This window comes from Carassius carassius, chromosome 31 (genome assembly GCF_963082965.1).
Source record: "Carassius carassius chromosome 31, fCarCar2.1, whole genome shotgun sequence".
Taxonomy (NCBI): Eukaryota; Metazoa; Chordata; class Actinopteri; order Cypriniformes; family Cyprinidae; genus Carassius; species Carassius carassius.
The window spans coordinates 28,381,133-28,402,971 of NC_081785.1; the positions used below are offsets into that span (position 1 = coordinate 28,381,133).

Below are 21,839 nucleotides of genomic sequence, written 5' to 3' on the forward strand. Positions count from 1 at the left end.
TCTGGCATGAGGAGCATCACAGTGGATTTTCATTTGAAATTAAAACTGGTGTGATTGTGATATGTCCTATTCGGCATCATGTATGTACGACTGTAAGTGCTGAGGTGCAAAACACACTGACCTTTGGGTTGAGGTCAAAGAAGCTGTGATACTTGAACCGGAGCAGAAGAACCTCGTTCTCCTTCACATCCTGCTCCATCAGAGATCTGGAGGAGTCCAGCCACCTTCACAAACACATTCAGAGGAAACTGAGCACAAGCTCCTGGATCACAGAGTCTCCACACACCACATCGGTCCCAGCTTACCCCTGGTTGATCTTGGCCTTGTCCAGGAGGGACTGTGGTTTGTACATCTTGAGCAGAATGTCAGGTGAGGTGATGGGCTGGCTGACAGCAAGGATGCTGGGATTGCCTTCTGACAGAGGACTGTCTCCGAACCACGCTGTGGTGGGGGACAGAGGGCTGCCGTCCCGAGAGTCATAGGTAGGTGTCATGGTCTTGCTGTAAAGTCCAGGACTAGAATAGATGCTTCCTGAAACGAGAGTCACCCGTCAGTAACCGCCCAAATCAGCCAGCCGTCAAACATTCACACGACAAGCCTGATGGAGGACTGGGCAGAACGAGGGTTATTTTAATGTGTAGTCCAGTAGAGAGTGATTTAGGTTTTGTAACCATGATGTAACTGTAGGTTATTTGTGCCTTTCAAGCAAAAGAGTAATTTGATGCATTTATAAAGAAATCAACAGTCAGATGTGTGCATATACTGTCTTGCATATTAACAGCCACTTGCATTTTGACAGTTTTTTTTTTCTCCAATTTAGGTTCATCAAAATGTCTTACTTTTTGGTTTTCTTCCATTATAATATATATATTGGGGTATTGAGATTATGTTGGTCTGAAAAGAAATGGGTCAAATTTGCCTTTGTATTACAAACACAGCAACGTTAAAGTTTTGTGTAATTTATTCCAAGATAGTTTAAGACAAAACAGTTTCATAAATGTATATTATATAAAAAAGGTCAATTTATAAAATAATAACAGTCAGAGTTGTGCAGCTATATATACAGTTGATTTGAGGGTTGTGTTTTTAACTCCGGTCCTTTATAATGTTTGTGCGCTTGATGTCAGTTGTTATGAATAATCTTATATTTTGGTTTGATTCCATTAAATTCTTAATAAAAAGATTAAAAAATCTGTTTTCAAAATGTTCATAAATTATTAGAATTTCACTAAATTATGAAAACATCTTGTTAACAGGGTGACATGATATTGTCATCCCGCCCTCTCCAAGCCAGATATGTGTCGTGTGCCTGAAAACCAGACGAAACTGCTGTTCACACAATCGCTCATTCACACGACTGCACATTTGTGATGGAGGCAGCATGCAGAAAACACAGACTTCAACTCTGCAAGAGCACAAACAGCAGCGTGATCTCATCAGCTGTTATTATCACACACCATTAACACATTCAGTCCATTAGTGCAGCGTCATTCTTTAAACACTTCAGTCAATAACTACAGGACAACTGCAGCACTTTTCCCCATCCACATATGCACCTCAAACAGCACAGGTCCTGCTGGTTATTATTAAATGGAGACACCTAGATGTTAATTAATACTGTACAGTTACAGTATCAGCTGTTCTCCAGTATGTGATGGCACAACACCCACAGAGACCAACTATAACCTTCTTTTAGACTAAACTGAAGCTAGTGAAAGGATGACACTTAATGAACTGTAAAAGATCAATAAAAGAAAGCTATCATGAGTGATAGTGTCTTAAGTTAGCAAACTCTTATAATAGTTATGAGAGGCTGTGCTATATTGTGAATATAATCAGAGCTAAAGCAAATCACACTGAACAAGCTTCTAGTAACTTATTGTGTATTTATCAGTTTACATATAATCGAAGTATACTTTAAAAAAAAATTATTCGTTGTAAACAATACAAAGACTGTTGATGTTCTTAAAAAAAAATAAATAAATAAATAAAAATACTACATCAGCTTTGCTACTTTCACGAGTAATTAAATATGCTACGTGTATCTTTGTAATTAATTGTGCAATTTACTAGCAATTTCTGAATGTAAACCGTTCCTACACCATTTTTTAAGTGCATGTGATTTTTAAAAATATGCAAGAAACAGATTGTAAAAATTACAAAATACTTGGAATATCAAAGTTAAATCACCAAAGATAGCAAGATTATCATCGAAGATGCGGCATCAAATAAAACATCTTTCTTTCTAAAAAAAAAAATGAAATAAATGCATTGCATAAAAAAAGCATTCCAAATAGCCCACACAAAATGCCCTACCTTCGACATTACCACTTAAACCAGGCTGTGTGAGCCACAATGCTATGCAAAAATAAACTGGAAAAAGACACTATCATCTGGCAACTGCTTAAACTTGTTTATCCACCGTCATAAATCAGACAAATCACAGTTACACTACACATTCTTTTCTAACCACTCAAGCCACCAATCACTGAGTGAGTAAAACACAGAAGCAAAACCACTTATCAGTCATGTAGAGGGACAGGAAGTGCTTGTGGGGTGACAGAGGTCATGAGAAAGACATGAGGGAGGCTCGCAGCCCTTCTCAGAAACTCCCATCAGGGGACGGAGAACTGAGGTCTGTGTTTGGATGTTTACTCGACTCGGGAATGTTCGAATGAATCCTGATCCACAAACACTGATGCTTCAGCTCAGACTTGTGTCTGGAGGCACGCATTAAATAATTGATACTGAGTGTTCACTCGCTCACATGCCAAATGTCAAACTGTTTTAAATCAATTAAACAATGACAGTGCTTACAAGGATTCATATTTTTAATTCATCATTTTCCGTAATTAATAAAACTGTTTTGTTTGATTTTTTGGTCTACTGAAAGTCTTTTGAAATGATGTTTGCTCAGCTGAACATTTGGTACGTTGTTAAAAACAACCGAGTAATTTAATGGAGCAGTGTATTTCTATCCCTCTGTCAGAATGTAAATGATGCTACACTAAGGTCTACATTGTAAACAGAAGCTCGAAGAGTTTGCTGGATTTGAGAGAACCAATGAGAGTAATGCAAGCACATATGAACTTCATCGAGTACCAATGAGGCTTGTTCTCATATGCCAAGCAAATATGTGCGCTCGTTAAATCTGTTCACACCATTAACAGCTCCTGCAACCCATCCTGAACACCTCTCCAATCAAGCACTCTCACCATTCACACCTCCTGCATCCCCCCTCTCCCCCACACCTGCAATACCAGGGGTTAAAGTGGAAAAAAATCCTGAGCCTGAACTTTTTTTTGGGGGGGCGGGTGTTGGAGAGAAACTCCACAGGCAGACTTAATTCAAATATTGACGATAATAACAAAAATACAGTAACAAGAGCTTAAAGTGCTTAAAAAAAATGGTAAACAGAGTGACAACGGTGTGTCAGCTAATAGTTGCTCCCGGCTAGAGACCTGCACTCCTGCACACCCACCGAGTGCGGCGCGGGACAATATTTGATGGGTGAATGCGGACGCGGGCGGCAAGATATTACTGTGTACGGGTTGTGGGAAAATAAAATTATTTGCGGGACTCCTGCAAAGTGGAAATATGTAACAAAACACAATAACTACAAACAAATAGACCTTTATTTATTATAAAATAAAATAGACTTTGCGGAATGGGAGGATGCGGATGATACCGTAGACAACGACGTGTAATTCGATTCCGAAATGGCGATATATTTAAATGCCAAGTTGGATGGATTAGAAGCACACAGACCGCATTGGCACATTAAGTAGTCATACAGTTTTTTTTTCTTTTTTGCCAATTCAGTTTTTTTTTTTTTTTTTTTTAGCTAAAATATTTAAAATTGGTCTATTTTGTTATTGAGGAATAAGGATATTTTTCGTTAAATGTTTGAATGAATTGCTCAGGCCCCATAAACTACTTTTCCTTTGAACATGAAATAAATCCAGGTTTATTATTTTTATATAATTTATTAGGCTATATAGCCTAATTATTATAGGTATATATTTTTATTTACATTTCTTACTTTTTTACTGTATTTCTATGTTCTAAGATCCTTGTTCATGTTCATACTTTTAATTAAACGCAAATAAAACGAAACATTTGTTTATTTTCCGTTTCTTTTTTAAATTTATATTCAACAGGGGAGCAAGTGAAAAAAATAAAAGAGTAGCAGGCAGAATATGCAATGTATTAAAAAAAAGAAAAACTATACTGATTTTGCGGGCTGGACGAAACTTGATTGTTTGCGGGCGGGAGCGGGAAGGAAAAATCCTCTCTACTCCCGGCAACGTCGTGGTAAGTTTGAGTGCACGGGCAGCGGCTCTATAACCAGAGTCTGGTGCTGCGTTCCAGGCAGGTTTTTGAGCTCGTAAGTCACTATTTCAAACCACGACTAACGACTTTGTACCGTTTCAGGCAAGTCATGCCAAACTTTCTGAGTGCAAGGAAATGTAGCTAGATTATTAATTTTATTGCAACGTTACATTGACCTAAAATCTATTTTTCAATGTGTACCACTTGCATAAACACTGCATCCGTAGGCAGTGTTATCCGTAGGGGCTGTCACTGTTGTTTCGCGTGCTGTGTGACCTCGGAGTACATCGATCTAGTACGAGTTCACGGGTGGGAAGTCACGGGTTTGACTGCCGTTCCAGTGCACTTTCACGGGTTTAAGGTTGGAAAAACTAGGGTTACGGGTTGCCTGGAACGCGACATAAATCATAACGAGCAAGCACTTTCTTACCGCTGCTGGCATAATGTTACAGTAGCTTCCTCGAGCAAATCAGGCAGAAACAAGCGGGCTCTCTCAGTTTCTAGCACCAACTGCCAAAAAGCACCATTTATTTTTGAGTCCTTTATCTATTGCTAGGAGTCTAGAACATCATCCCCAGGCTGCATAAACTTGCGCTCCATTTTTTTTTCTCCGACAACGCTAACGTGACATTGACGTATGGGCGTCAATCATACTGTGTTGCAAGGACACGCCCTTCTCTGCTTCTGTTAGGCTTGTAACGTTAGTTAAAGCTGCGTTCCTCTCATATGATTGGTAGGTGAAATAAATTGGATCGAAAATATTAAACTGCATGCGCAGGCTCTCAAATATTATTATAATTTTTTTTTTCCCTCATGGCCACACGCCGGAGATCTGGCACGGTGCCGGAATACTTTAAGCCCTGAATACAGATCAGCGAGGATGCGATGCGCCAGGTCTTCCGGAAGCAGAAAAGGAAAAAAGCACCAGGCCCAGATTGTGTTACACCAGCCTGTCTGGAATCCTGTGCTGACCAGCCGGCCCCCATCTTCACAAAGATCTTCAACAGATCACTGGAACTGTGCGAAGTCCCTTTATGCTTCAAACACTCCACCATCATCCCCATCCCAAAGAAACCCAAAATTACAGGACTAAATGACTACAGGCCTGTGGCTTTAACATCCGTAGTCATGAAGGCATTTGAAAAACTGGTGCTGGCCCACCTGAAGGACATCACTGGACCCTTGCTGGATCCTCTTCAGTTTGCCTACAGAGCAAACAGGTCTGTGGACGATACAGTAAACATTGGACTGCATTATGTTCTGCAACACCTAGACAGACCGGGGACTTGTGTGAGGATCCTGTTTGTGGACTTCAGCTCAGTCTTTAACATGATCATCCCAAACCTCCTCCTGCCCAAGCTAACTCAGCTCTCCGTGCCCACCTCCATCTGTCAGTGGATCAACAGCTTCCTGACAGACAGGCAGCAGCTAGTGAGGCTGGGAAAATACACATCCAACACCCGTACAATCAGCACCGGAGCTCCCCAGGGCTGCGTTCTCTCCCCACTGCTCTTCTCCCTGTACACTAACGATTGCACATCTAAGGACCCCTCTGTCAAGCTCCTGAAGTTTGCAGATGACACCACACTCATCGGCCTCATTCAGGACGGTGAAGAGTCTGCTTACAGGCAGGAGGTTAAAGAGCTGGCTGTCTGGTGCACTCTCAACAACCTGGAGCTTAACACGCTCAAAACAGTGGAGATGACTGTGGACTTCAGGAGAAACCCCCCTGCACTCCCCCCACTCACCATCATGAACAGCACTGTGACTGCAGTGGAGTCATTCAGGTTCCTGGGCACCACTATCTCTCAGGACCTGAAGTGGGACATTCAAATTGACTCCATTGTGAAAAAGGCCCAGCAGAGGTTGTACTTCCTTCGCCAGCTGAGGAAGTTTAACCTGCCACAGGATCTGCTGAAACAGTTCTACTCCACCATCATCGAATCCATCCTCTGCACTTCAGTAACTGTCTGGTTCAGCTCAGCTTCTAAATCTGACCTCAGAAGAATACAGAGGGTAGTCCGGACTGCTGAGCGAATCATCGGTTCAACTCTCCCATCTATTCAAGAACTGTACTTATCCAGAGTGAGCAAAAGGGCTGTTAAAATCACTCTGGACCCCTCACATCCAGCACACTCCCTCTTTGAACTGTTGCCATCTGGTCGACGCTACAGAGCACTGAGCGCCAGAACGACCAGACACAGGAACAGTTTCTTCCCTCAGGCAATCCATCTTATGAACAGCTGATACACACTGAACACACTACACTTTATATTTATATACACATACACTAACACACATACTTAGTATACACTTACATTTTGCACATAATATACATGTACATACATAACTGCATTTTTGTAATATACCTGCCTACAATTGTCAATTTGTATATTGTCATTCCTTATCTACTTATTTGTATTTTTTGTATTTTTATATTCTTTTATTATGTGTTTTATGTTCTGTCGCTGTCATTCTGTTGTACTGCGGAGCTTCTGTCACGAAAACAAATTCCTCGTATGTGTAAACATACCTGGCAATAAAGCTTATTCTGATTCTGACTAAATCAGATTTTGATACAGTAACCGCTCTGAACGATTCAGCAAAGCATTAATGTCTGTTTTCCCACCGACATGGTTCCTGTGCTGGTTGCAATTCACTCTCATTGACCATAATAGCAGCCAAGAATACTAGTTACAATCTGACCCTAAAACCTAGAAGTCAGAAAGCTTGAATTGGGGGAAAAAAGTCTAAAAGGATTTTAAGCGAGTCTAAACGCTCAATATATCTGTTGGCTTCAAAAATACTGAAATTCCTTAAATATGACAGATTTTTTGGAACAATTCATTAAAAGAATCAGTAAAATATAAATAAAAATAATAAATGCATAATCATATTAATCTGCTTGTGGATCGGACTACACCAGTCACGCTGTGTGCAGCCCGCAGGACAAAACACACATTTTGCCATTATTTGACGCCAATTAAATTTGTCACATTCAATTCCGATTGCAGACTCACAACTCAGATAAAACATAATTTATTTTCTGTGTCATTAGAGATTCAGCAGCAGTGAAGTCACACCAATGAAAATGGCTCCAGGGATATTGATATTATTTTTTCCTGCATTTATTTGCATACTGCATTTGACATTGGTCATTGCCCTCTCTATTTATTTGGCTTAACTTTTCTATTATTTGACTTGACCGCTACTCTTTGCATCATTGCAAGCACTGTTTTTTTTCTGTCTTCCTTCCAATAGAAAAAATGAAACGAGACTTTTGTGCTTGTAGTAGGAATACTCCTAATCAAACTGCATTAAAAGTTCAAGGTCTTTTATATTTCACATAATGGTTTTTAATGTAGTAAAGTAACTCATTTTTTTGTGCACAGACATGCCCTCCATCATGTGCAAATGCATCTGGATACAGATAATATTTTGAGTAAGCCAGCTTTTTTTATAACCAGTTATGATGAACTCCAGATAAAAGCTTAATAATAAAAATGATCATCAGTATTTACTGGGTAGCTCCTTGACATGACCTTTCAGTATGTTATCTCTTATATTATACTGATTTCAGGCCAAAGCAAGACAACTTAAGCAAAACTGTGTACAGATAAGGCAATGTAAGGGAATGCAGTGTTTGGGTAAAGCTCATCAGGTGTCACTGAAGCAGAGAATCAGGTGACCAGAGCCAGGGTTTTCTGAGGGTCAGCAGTGGTCAGCTGACTGCTCCGGGTGAAGTGAGAGGAAGCAATACAGGAAGACAGAAAAACAGTGAGCCTTACCTTTTACTGGTCCAATGTATAGTATCTCAGAGGCTTGAGGAATGGAAGGAAATGTAGAAAAGAAAAAACAAAGAGAAAGATGGGGAATGAAGGATAGATTAAAGAGATTAACAGCTTGGAAGAAGAGGAAAGCGTTAACATGCAAAATGAGACAAGACCTCAGAAGTAACCACAGTTTCAAAAAGAAAATAATAATATATATAAAGAACAAGTTTCCTTTAGTGTCATATTTTGCCTTTTCATTAAACACATTCACAGTGATGGTCAGTGAAACTTTCCACAAACAAGATTTTTAATACACTTTGTCTCATTTTTTCTTTGTTGTAAAAACACTTTTTTCCCCTTTTTTTGTCTCAGTGAAAGGAGTCAGATAACCTATAGACAATTTTGTTCACCCACCTTAAAGTAAATATATTTTCTGTTTGAAATGTCAAGATCAAAATCTTATCATTAAATAAACACAAACATGAAATAATATATACATTTCTCCTCTTTTCTAATTTACTTCCAAGTCCCTCTGTCTAATGCACAAGGCATTATATATTACAAATATTGTAGGCTCTTTGACAAATTCCTCTTCTGTAAGATGCTTTGGATAAAAGCATCTGCTAAATGCATAAATGTGCATATGAAAGTCCAGATGCAGAACAGCAGAGGACAGAGCTCTACTTCTAGAGCAGATCGTTTGGTCTGAAGATCCGTAGAGGAAGGGAAAGGAGCAACAACACTTATGGGTGGAGCTCATGTCGTTATCAAAGCGATTCTTATCACAGCGACTCGTTCTTAAATCCTTCTGAGAGGGGATCAAGCGGCGGGTCTTCGGCTCATTTCCTGTAGTGGGCCAAAGCGGCTCATAGGAGCTCCCGTTCCATCTTCACTTTCCTAAAAGAGCTTTTGTGCTGAATTAACCAGCGTCTTTATGGTCACTAAACATCGGGAAGCCTGCACTATTTTAATGAGGGTGATGAAGTAACAAGTGGAGAACAGATCCCAGACACAGTCATGCTGCACCAGTGTTTTGGCCTGCGTGTTGAGTTTGCATGAGGGACTCATCTGGGACAATAGAGCCTATTCATGTCGACCTGAGGAGATGGAGTCTGTCCTCTGTGCATCTTAAGTGGATTTTAGTGCATCATGTGTGGGGCGCTCGGTGATGTTTCGGTCTCTCTGTTTCTAAATGGCAGCGTGACCAAATATGTGAGGAATCTGAACCATTCACGCTCCGACTGCAAATGAGACGCTGCTCTCAACCCACACATTTCTCATTTCAGCACTGTTTCAACATAACAACCCTTTTGTTTTCCTGCTCTTCAACCACACATGTACCATTATGGAGCTTCATGGGTTCCAAACCATCAAACACAGTCATCGCTGCAAACAAGCAACGCAATGTGCCACAACAATCACAGCTGCTCACACTTGGGATGATATCAGCGATGTGGAAAATAAGGACTGACACTCACAATTTATGACACAACTATTGGATTTATGATTTAATAAGGAATAAAAACCTGACAAAGATGATTTTCAATTGTTAACATTTTAAATTGATTAATTAGATATGCTTTTTGATTATTAAACTTGAATTAAATGATGAGAACGGAATCCAGAAAAATACAGCAGATTTAACTGTTGTTAAATTGTAAAAGTTTCATGATTTCAGTTAATTGGGCATGATTTTTAATGACAAACATTTAATTTAACCACCTTCTGAGGCAGATTAACGGTCCAACGATCTGCAACAAAACAAGGGCTTGGATGAGAACTGAAAATATTTACTATGCCGAGGCGGCTTTTTCTCTGCTTTCAGAGACAGACACTTAGTTTCCGCCTCTGAATAAAAAAAATGTAAAAGGTAATTGTGACTTCTCACAATTCTGACTTTTTTTCTCACAACTGCAACTTTACATCTCGCAATAGTGATTTTTTTCTCCGAACTGTGACTTCATATCTCACAACTGTGAGAAAAAGTGTCAGAATTGTGAGATAAAAAGTCTCAAACTTGCAGTTCATGGAGCTCTATCCAAACAATATAATGATCTGAATCTGGTGACTTAAATAAGGGAGAGACAGAAAATGTGCAGTGCAGCTGGTCCTCAGGACCACGACTGAAAACAGATGACAGAGCCACCAGTGCATTGACATTCTCAGAGGACTTCTTTTAGTGCTGGGCGGTTTGTCCAAAAATGTATATACCGGTTTTTTTCAAAATTATGCCGGTTTTCTGGTTTATGACGTTTTTTTTTTTTTCATGCATAATCAGGTGTACAATGCATTTTCTGCTGATTGATATTCCAAGACATGCTTGCGGCTAAGGTGCTGGAGCAAATTGCTCGTGTTGCCGCCTTTGGCGACAATTTTAGCCCGACAGCACTTGCATAAAATGGATATTATATGCATAATCTGCCTGCAGTGTATATGCAGTCCGCAGCACGGACTCATTGTGCTTTCACACAGGACGTGTTTGCAGACCGCTACTGATCCGCGTCTGTTTAGTTCACAAACACAACATTTGTTCATTGTTTTGATCTCATATAATGTAAAAAAAAAATTTTTTTCAGCATCGTAAGTCATCACAGAACAGTAACAATCTTTCATATAGACTAGTTTAAACTCAATAAATATAAACAACGCATTATTCATGCATTTTACTTCTAGGTTTGTATAATAAGCTGCTCAAGCAAGCGGCAAAACATTTAAACACAATAATTAGCCAACTTTTCTTGTTAAAATATTTAAAATTAAAACACCACAGACAGAAACAGTCTCGTGCATTATGCATTTAAATCTTTATCACAAGCAATCCCATGGGTCTTAAATGAACTTAGTTTTTCTGCTTCCATAAAAGTGAACATATATATTGTTTTCCTTGTTTATCTGTGCTCTTTTAACTTCTTTACAATTCCACAGACACATGGTGATGGTGATCTGAGACGTACCTGATCCAGGAGTGAGCAGAGGTCCTTCCAGCTCCAGCGCCTCCTCCTCTGCCTCCTCCAGCTTTTTCTTCTTCTTCTTGGGGTCGCGGGGCTTGCGGAGTAAGGACAGCTCCTCAGGATGCCGGATGTCTGTGAAAGAGGGAATTAATGATCAGGATCATCACAAGACGTCTCAGACTCAGGGTCATTTAAACAGGAAAATGACATTCATTGGAGGCAGACGCATGCTTACAGGGCTGAGCACATACATTCTTTAGACTCTCATCATATCAGGGTATATGATGTTTTTAAAGACCCCATGTTTCGCTACTAGAAGACATGTTCCACATAGTCTTAATTAAAAAAATTATAAAAGTTCTGCAAGTGCAAGCACTAGGGATGTTTTATCAAACAAATCAAGATCCAATTGGGAGAATGAGATAATGAATGCATGTCTGAGGGGAACTGACTTTCATAACAAAAGTTTAGATGATATTTTAATTTCATCTTCCCTCTGTATATTAAAGCAGCGTTCATCAATAGGGTCAAGCCCATAGATATATACACTAGATGGAACGAATGCGTCAACAGAGCCGCCATCTTGGAACAGGGGAGCCCCTCCTCTTTAATGCATCAGCGTCACTGTAGGCAAAGGTCTAAATAAAAACCGAAATAAAATCACCATAAAGCTCAGAACTTACAAACCTACAAACTTTTTACTTTATTAAATGTTTCGATTTCCTTTCATTTAAATAATGCCCCCTTTCTTTATCGTTATCGTTTTCGTTTTTGTTAATGTAAGACTTGTTTTGTACTATGAAGTTGTTGAAGTGTTCTATGTTTTCTATTCTTTATATTTTGTTATTCTTAAAATTATTGTTGTGTTCTAACTCTGTTTCATACTGTAAACGGAATGTTCAAATAAAGCATTTGAAAATAAAAAAATAATAAAAAAATAAATTAAAATAAATAAATAAATCATCATGAATGTGATTTTGTATTTGTTTGTTTTTTTTGGTTCGTTCCAACGGTCAGACACGATTTATCATCGAGTCCAGAGAAAATTTAAGGTTTTGATATATATCAAAATATAATGCATATAAGCCTAAGTTTATTAGTAACATTCTTCTACTCGAGTAAACTTCGAATGAACTATCTACTTACCTTAGACTACTGCATTCAAAATTGCAATGGTGTGACTATACATGTTAATTTAAACATTTTAATTGTATTGGTTTATTAAATATGATACACAACGCAATTTGCTTGTGGAAGCAAATCACAAATTTGAGAGGAACATAATGTGAAAGTTAGTTGAGGTGCCAAAGACCGTTCAAACTTCTCTTTATTCCTGTCCCGCAATACTTTTGCCACATTAAATAAGTATGTACTAAAGTAACAAAGCCCCCTTAAATCAGTGTAGTGTGTCCCAGAGCCAGTCGGAGAAACTGGAGAAAAATTAACTCTTTTCGTGACAGAAGCTCCGCGCAACAGAATGACGGCGACAAAACAAAAAACACATTAAAAAAAAAAAAAAAAAAGGTAAGGATTGACACATAATAAAATAATAATAAACACAAATAAGTAGGTAAGGAATGACAATATACAAATTGACAATTGTGTGTAGGGCTGGGTACCGAACTTCGATGCCTTTATAATATCGAACGAAAATCTTATTTATCTTTCGGTGCCAAATTTCAGTTCCAAAAGCCAAGTGGCCATTTTTTTTTTTTTTGCCAAGAGGCTGTGTCTGTGTGAGCTTGTAGCATACGTGCATGTAAGGACCTAAATTCGCCATGATTGGCTGTCCACCACCACGTGACGGGGAGTATTTCGGAAGATACTCGCAGTCATACAACACAAGTGTAGTTGTTTTTTCTCAAAACGTTCCGGTTTACAATGCCAAAGAGGTCTAAAGTGTGGCTACACTTTATAAAAGTGGATGCCGAGTCAGCAAAGTGCAACATATGCGATAAGAGTATTGCAACCAAAGCCGGCAACACCACCAATTTGTGTTTTGCCCTCCCTCCTGGTTTAGTTTGGTCTACTCCATTGCGTATCTTAAAACACGTCCCCTTTCACATCGTCTAAAAAACAGAGAGAGAGAGACAGATTTATCCGGTACAGCAAATTTCTCTAAGCAGCAGGCTGTATACGTTCACTTAAACCATAACCGACCTTGGTTACGAGAATACTTGCAGAGACAATTATTTTGATATAATTGTGTGTGTATGTGTTCAGTCGGAAGTTACGATATGCGAAAGATGAATTCATTCTCTTTACGCGCATTGTCTGAAATGTTGCTCACAGCGCGTGCTTTGAATGAGTGAGCGCAAGCTCCGAACGCACGCGAATTGTTTAAAACGCTTATATTTAGAAACAAGTGCAAACGATCAGCTACGATCAGTTTCACCCCTTCAAGTGAGTGAACAACGCGAAGCAAGTTAGAAATTTTACATCACTATTCACGATAGCCCATCGGACTGGAAAACACAATAGCCCCGGGACGTGGGGCTAACGATTTTGCGAGCCCTGCACCTCAGATCTATCCAGTTTGTGAAACACTGGTTTCCACACTGGTTTCGTTAAACAAAATAAATTATTATTTTAAAAGAGTGACTCAAAAGAATCATCGGTTCACTAATCGGATCATTAACTTGTATTACCGAGCCAAAGATTATCTGAACATCTCGAATGAATAAAGACTTCAAGTTCATCTGTAAAGCACATAAAGCTATCGTTTGAGTTTATAAACTTCTATTTCATGCATGATTTGTATGGATCTGCTAACTGAATGCAAAGTGTGAGTTCTAGAAGAATGTTTGTGTCTTGATGAGCATGTATCGCTCACTAGGAGTCGCTAAATGAACAGCTGCTGTTCTTTCTTTTTTTAATGGAGGATCAGTTGCCCTATTGGTTAAAATCCCCAAACTGTTTACTTAAATATTAAGTTAATAAATGACATCAAAACAGGGGCGTTTGCGTTATGATTAACCAAATGAGTTATAGGTGTACTAAGAACGTTTGCATGCGTTTTAACAAATACAGAATCACAATTAAAAACATCTTTGGCCCTAGAACTCTTAAACTGGCTTAGAATTTTTATTATATAGGACTCAGATACTTCAGAAATATTAAAAACAGTAAGATCATGATTTGGTAATATAATATCATTACTTCTCATACCAAATCCATGTGTTAAATCTCGAACTGAGTCTATAAAAAAAATTATTAAATACACTAACAATTTGATGCTTATCTTGAATTAAACTTCCATGAACCTGCAATTCAATACCTTTACGGTTTTTATTATTTTTCTTTTGTACTTTAATGATATTCTCCCATACTTCTCTACTATTCCCCTTTGCATCATTTATAAGATCAAAAAAAAAAAAATTGCATTTGCTTTTCTCAATTCCTTTACAACTTTGTTACGTAAGTGCTGAAATGTCCTTCTGTCATGAGCTAACCCTGATTTAATAGCTATTTTTAAAGCATGATCCCTCTGTTTCATTAACTTCCATAACTGTTCATTTAACCAAGGCAAATTCTGCTTCTTTTCTAGAAAAAGTGACATTTTTACAAAATTCACCCTTGATCTTATTAATTGTTATCATTAAACATTCAGAGGCAGCTTCTAAATTGTCTGTCGAGAGGGTCTCATTCCAATCTAGTTTTTTTAATTCCTCTTCAAATTTATTCTTAAGTCTTTTTGGTATAATATTTAGCACATTTTTCTTTTCTTGATGATATAAAAACCTGGTTTTGTTAATTTTCTTACCACTAATATAAGATTATGATCTGATAGTCCTGTTAATAAATTTTCTGACTTATTCTTTCTGGTTTATTGCTAAATATTAAATCAAATTGAGTTTCAGAGGATGAAGTGATTCTAGTATGGCCCCTGATTAATGGTACAAGGTCAAGATGACTTACTATCTCCTGAAGCTTTTTCCTCTTTGACTTCTCAAACCAATTTATATTAAAGTCTCTGACCAAAAATAACTCTTTATTTCGATCAAACCCCTTTAAAAGATTTCTCAGATGATCATAGAAAATACTATTAGATGTAGGAGGTCTATATATGCCCACTACAGTAAATTTCATGCATGGAGATAAAACAATAGTTACAGCAATATATTCTATATCCACTAAAGTATTTAATTCAATTTCCTTACATTCAATGCAGTCCTTCACATACATAAGCAGTCCACCACCTTTTTCCAAATAGTTTCCATTGTTATGATGATGATGATACTCAACAGTATATATCAACAAGACCAGATGAAACTTCCAAATTATCTAAGCTAACAGAGTGTTTAAAACATGTGAAAGACTGGACGACCAATAATTTTCTCCTATTGAATTTGGATAAGACAGAGATATTACTTACTGGACCAAAAAGCTGTACACAGAATCTCTTGGATTACAATTTGTAAATAGACGGATACACTGTTACTTCCTCTAAATCGGGGTGTTATATTAGACAGCAACTTCTCAAAACCATATTTCCCATGTTACAAAAACAGCATTCTTCCATCTTAGAAACATTGCCAAGCTATGAAACAGGTTACCGGTTTCTGATGCAGAAAAGTTAGTTCATGCATTCATGACCTCTAGACTGAACTATTGTAATGCACTTATAAGTGGTTGCCCTGCATCTTTAATAAACAAAGAGAAAGTGAAAAGTGAAAGTGAAGTGACATTCAGCAAAGTATGGTGACCAATAATCAGAATTCGTGCTATGCATTTAATCCATCCAAAGTGCACACACACAGCAGTGAACACACATCCAGAGTAGTGGGCAGCCATTTATGCTGCGGCTTACCCAAGGGCATCTCAGTCGTGGTATTGCCGGCCCGAGACTCGAACCCACAACCCTAGGGTTAGGAGTCAAACTCTCTAACCACTAGGCCACAACTTCCCAGCAAGCTACAGGTAGTCCAAAATGCAGCAGCTAGAGTCTTTACCAGAAAATATGATCATATTGCCCCAATTTTACAGTCTCTGCACTGGCTACCTATTAAGTTCCGTATCATTTACAAATTATCATTACTTACCTATAAGGCCCTAAATGGTTTAGCTCCTGCGTACCTAACTAGCCTTCTACCACGTTACAATCCATCACGCTCCCTAAGGTCACAAAACACTGGACTTTTGGTAGTTCCTAGGATAGCAAAGTCCACTAAAGGAGGTAGAGCTTTTTCACATTTGGCTCCCAAACTCTGGAATAGCCTTCCTGATAATGTTGGCCAAACATTCAAATAATGCATCTCAAATTCTTGTACTGCAGTTACATCTGTTCGAATGCACATTAATATTCCTTGGCTTGGGTTGAACGAATAACTTTTGCTTGGTTGGAAGCAGCTACGCTAATTATGTCTGTATTTGTTTCTCTGTTTCTGCACAAGATTGAAATCCCATGGTAACTAGAAATTACACAAGCTTCAGTCTGGATCCAGCCCTTACAAAGACCTGAGATGACCGAACACCTGAGAAGAGATGATGCAAACTCCTCAGAAGACCTCAGATGAGGCAAACCCTGAAACAAAATAAACTACCAAATGTTGCTACAAGTTTGATTGCAACATGTAATCATTGCTGGTAATGGGTTTCAACGTGTTTTTGATTATGTCATTAACTGAATGTTACTGTACATTTCTGCCATATGTAGATCAATTTGATCTAGTCACCACTGACAAGCTACTACTAAATATATTGTAGAAACTTAATTTTCTTTGCAATGATTTGTATCTTAAAGGTCCCGTTTTTCGCGATTTTTTGAAGCTTTGATTGTGTTTACAGTGTGCAATATAACATGTTCATGTTTCGCACAATTCACCTATATGTATACCGCTGTTTTCACTGTCATAAAAACGGGCTGATGACTTCCTTGTTCTATAAAGTCCCTCCTTCAGAAATACGTGACGAGTTCTGATTGGGCCAGCGGTTCCTGTGTTGTGATTCGACAGCAGCTGAGCGTGCGCTGCCCTCCAGGAAACGTGATTGGACAAGTTTTGGACTAGTTTTGAGAAGCAAGTGTGCAGGAGCATGTGCTGGAGATGTACTTATAATCACAGGAGCGTCTTTACCGACGAGATGCGCATGAAAATCGCATTCGTTTTTTGCACAGTCCTAACATCTACTTAAAGCTAAACAGCGTTGCCATTTGTGTAATAAGTTACAGAAACTGTTAAACGTACCAACTTAAATAATAAAGAACACTTACCAGTTGTGGTCCATAAACAACCCCTTCTCCAGACAAAGAGGGAACTGCTCCATCTTTCAGGAATAATCTTTGTGCGAATCCGGCATTAAGCTGATTGAGATTGAGGAAGCTGTCCTCAGCAAAATGTGCTGCACATAGTTTAACATGTAGATTATAATTTTCGGGAACCGAGTTGTAACCATTAATCTCCAAGTACAGTGTCCCTGGGAAGCCCAAACAAAGGTGATTGGACTCAGAGATGAAAATAACAGCGTTTCGACGACATGGCAACAAACACAAACGCAGCTCTTCCTCTTCTCCGTCGGAGCGCAACAAGACCACGTCCCCTGTTTGTGTATTCATGTGGGCGGAGGTTAGTCAAAACTGTTTTAGTGACGTCATTACTGCAGGAACTAGAGGGATGTAGTCCAGACGGGTCGTTTTTTGTCGGCGAATTCTGTTAAATAAAATATCTCGCTTGGCATTGAACTTTGAGCTTTAGAATTTTACAGATATTATTTATACTCTAAATACAACATTACACACTAACTAAAGTTTAAAACATGAGATCACAAAGAAGGGGACCTTTAAAAAGTACTATACAAATAAACTTAATTTGAATTGAATAGTTTTGATAATATCACACTTTCCAGGCTGACTTCAAACTCTGCACAGGGAGGGAAAAAAAATAAGTCTATGCAACAAATAGGGCTCTATGTAACAGGCTACATTTTATTTTTCCGAAACATTTCATTTTAATGGTAAAATTAAATATATATAAAAATCTGCAGTAGGCCAACATATATACATACAAGAAATACATTCTTGAAATATATTTGATTTAGTTTACAGATAAACAAGGGAAAAAAACTGCGACACCGATATGTAATTAATGTAATGTAACCTATATTAGGGCTGCAACAAACAACTATTTTGATAATCGATTAATCTAATGATAATTAGTACGATTAATCAACTAATTGATGATTATTTCACTAATTAATCAGTAGACTGATTATTCAGCTTTTGAAATTAGTTAAAATATTGAGTTATACATATTGTAAACAAATAAATAAAGGTAATTATTTTCTTCTTTTGAAAATCATACTATAAATTAATTTATACAAATAAATGTATTTGGCACCAAATGAGATGATAGACAGATAAACTCTCTCTTTCACCATTTTGTTAGCCATATGAAAAAGTTACTGTATTACATCATTCACCTCCTTTTGTAAGTCATATGGATACGAAACAAAAGGTTTGACTGTGCTGTATTTGCTCTGAAGCGCTTCTTCTCTTGAATTGCATCCGGGAGGGCTAAATTACAAACCGTGTTATTGCAGGCTCTTACATTGAATCATATAAGATAAAACGACTACTCGACAACAAAAATATTTGTCGACAATTTTTTTTCAATTCAAGTTTTTGTTTAGTGCTTTTTACAATACAAATCATTACAAAGCAACTTTAGTAGCAGCTTATAAGTGGTGACTGTTAGTTTGTGCGCATATGACAGGAATTTTCTGTAAAATTTATACAAGAGGTAGTCAGCCAGATGATGAACATTATTAACAGCAATTATTATATTTTATTTGTTGACTTTGTCGATAATGTCTACTAATCGTTTCAGCCTTAGCCTAAATATGATGAGTTTCAGTTCATTTTTGTGACAGGCTTAATTTGTTCACAGAAAGGAAACTCAAATGGCAGAAACGTAAGTTGAATTCCATGATAAAGCATGTTATACTGTAAATTCCATTTTTATGACTAGATTTCCACATTTTGGAAATCAGATGTCTAAAGCAGACCAGCGAGAACCCTTGAGAAGACAAGTCCAATAAGTACATCATGAAAGAGAGGGACTTAATCCAGAATAAAGCATATTTAAAAATAATTGCTTTTGACAGTTTTGGCATTAAATTACTTTTTATTGAATTTCTTGCAGTCCAGTTCTGCACTACTTCAAGCATTATGGCAGGATGACTTGCACTCCTTGGATTTTCCACAGCCCTGAAGGAAACGAGTGTGACGGAGTGTGTTGGGGATGGGCTTCATGGCTTGGCAGGAATGGCTTGTTTAGTTGTGTTACTAAAGCAAAAGTATTCCAGAGGTTTTAAGAACTACCAGATGGCAGTTCTCTCTCTCTCTCTCTCTCTCTAGGAGTCTGCCCTTTTACAGCCATATGTGAGCGAACTGTAGCAGGTCACTGGAGAGCTGTGAGTGAGCGAGCACCTCCTCTGAAATTCCAATCAACAAACAGAAGAACTTTGAGCAAACGCTGCCAAATCAGTCAGCCGTAACTTCTCTCATAGAGAATGCTTAGAAACCACACATTTGTCATATTACTTCTTCGATGGGCAGCTCTTGTGTTGTGCTCTGGAGAAACGCAGTCCAGTCGCTCTAGGCAACTCTCTACATTGTGAGTAAATCACTTGCATGTGTGACTAAATCTTCACTCTGGACGACTATATGATGTCTAATATTAGCCAATGGCTAATAAATTCTCCAGTGTGTGAGTTGGAAGCAGAGTGAAAGTTTAGCAAAGATATATTTTCACTCACCGAGTTTGTCTCTCTGTCAAGCGATCTGTGCTATTTTTCAGTTCATCTCAATAGATGCACAGTTCCGCTTTGATGTACCATGAACTCTAGTTTGTTTTTTAATGGTTTACTGAAGTTGCTCTTACTTCAAATACATTCAGTTATAGTTAAAATTGTCTTAGTGATAAAAATCTACCTCAGTTCATGCTTAAAACTATAGGAAGCCCGTTTACATTATAAGGTTACAATTAAGCCTAACAACTTAACCCAAACATAAATTTTATTACTATTTATTTTTAAATTGATGATCAACACTCAACTTTAAAAAAATAAAATAAATAAATTGTACATGAACATGTAAATTGCACATAATGCAGTTTTTAAATAAGGGTTATTATATTATATTTAAACCCTTATAAATAATACAATTGCTAAGCTATTTGTAAAAATATATTCAATTACACAATGACTGCCATAGCATGTTTCAGAACAGATTCATTTAAACATACTGTACATTAAATAATTAAGACTAACAGGTTTAGAAAATATAATGAGTATATGGTGTAATATTTCACACTCTTTCACAATTTATTTCATGCATCACATGAGAAGCAACAGTAACATGAGGAGAAAACGCCCACCAGACCCACAGAACAACTGATACCACCAGAGAGAGTAAGCATTATGAAGCCAGCGTTGAACAATGATACGGCCTCTGAATGATCACACAGACTAATTTAAGAGCTACATTTCACATCACATGTATTCACAACCGTATTCAGTTTAAGGCCTAAAGTTAAAGTTCAGACATAAAATGTCTAAATTAGGTTAAAATGATCATGGTAAGTGGTGACTGGACACCGACCAATATATAATTTTACTGATATTATCAGCTGATACGAGCATGTCGTAGAGTATATCAGTATTGGTGAATATGCCGCCGATATGAAATTTTTTCTTACAGAACATATAATGCAAATAACATGCTTGAAATGGTGTACTTAGTTTGTCCAGCAGAGGGTACTCCATTATTTGCTGCTGGCGACCTGGATGAAACACTTTAAAGCTTAAGTCTATGGAAAACCATAGCCATATCTCCGTAAATGCAAGGCGAATCTGCACCAAATTCGGGGAATACCTTCAGGTCGAAGAACCCTCTTGAACGCGCATTGAGTGTACGTCTATAGGCCTTTTTTGAATGAGACCAACCCCGCGTCGATAGCCCTTGGCGTTCGGGAGTTACGGGTGGTTAAGAGAGGGCTCATTAAACTGAAGGGATCCTCCTAATTTGGTGGAGATCCGCCAGCACGTTCACAAGATAGTGACACCAGTCAACACTTTCACTTCAGCAAGGTCTCTTGTTCAGGGAGCAATATTGAGGTATTATGAAGCGAAACGATTGGCCTGTGCAAGAAACTGAAAGTTACTTACAACATTATTGCCTGTAATCCAGAGCCTGGTCCAGAGTGATGTTTGGTTTGAACGAATCATTCTTTTGAATCTGTCCTTTTACTGAATGAACTCAATGAACCAGTTCACCAAATCAGAGAGAAGCTCTGAAACAGTTTGTGGCTTAAGCAGCACAGATCTACAAGTTACTCGATCAAAACTCACTTTCAGACGCCTAACAGGAACGCCGATTTAAAAAGAGTCAATAAACTGGCATGCATCTTATGATGCTGGGTTTTGCCAATTCAATCAGCTTTAATTCTGATTTATTCACTTTATATGCTTTACCCATGTAAAACATCTGCGTTTCACATCATTATTGGGTGCTTTATTAATGTAATTGCGTATACGATATATGATCATTGCGTGATTATGCAAACAAATTGGTGAATCAGTTAGTTGAAACCAAAAGAACCAGTCTGCAGAAAGCAATCAGATTTCCCATCTTGCCTGAGGCTCTGCATTACAAATATTAATGTTGGGCATAGTGTTCAGTTTTTTGCAGACTTACCATTTCACTTCATAAGGCCTCAATATATCATTAATGGCCATGGGTATAAATTTTATGTTGCCTGATATACTTTTTCACTCTCAAAGAGAT

At 38.0% G+C, this 21,839-nt stretch overlaps 1 protein-coding gene across 5 annotated transcripts in view; it reads right to left on the reverse strand.

Moving 5' to 3' along the window:
- Positions 1-21,839, reverse strand: part of LOC132111835 (fermitin family homolog 2) — a 65,526-nt gene that overhangs the window by 17,144 nt on the left and 26,543 nt on the right. For 3 of the 5 annotated variants that reach the window (XM_059519458.1, XM_059519456.1, XM_059519457.1), the window contains exons 4-7: positions 11,060-11,188; positions 8,121-8,153; positions 306-531; positions 122-224 (exon numbers count right to left, since the gene is read on the reverse strand). In XM_059519458.1, the coding sequence (XP_059375441.1) occupies positions 122-224; positions 306-531; positions 8,121-8,153; positions 11,060-11,188 (491 nt within the window). The remainder of the gene's footprint in view (positions 1-121; positions 225-305; positions 532-8,120; positions 8,154-11,059; positions 11,189-21,839) is intronic. The other 2 variants (XM_059519460.1, XM_059519459.1) reach the window with 1 other exon arrangement.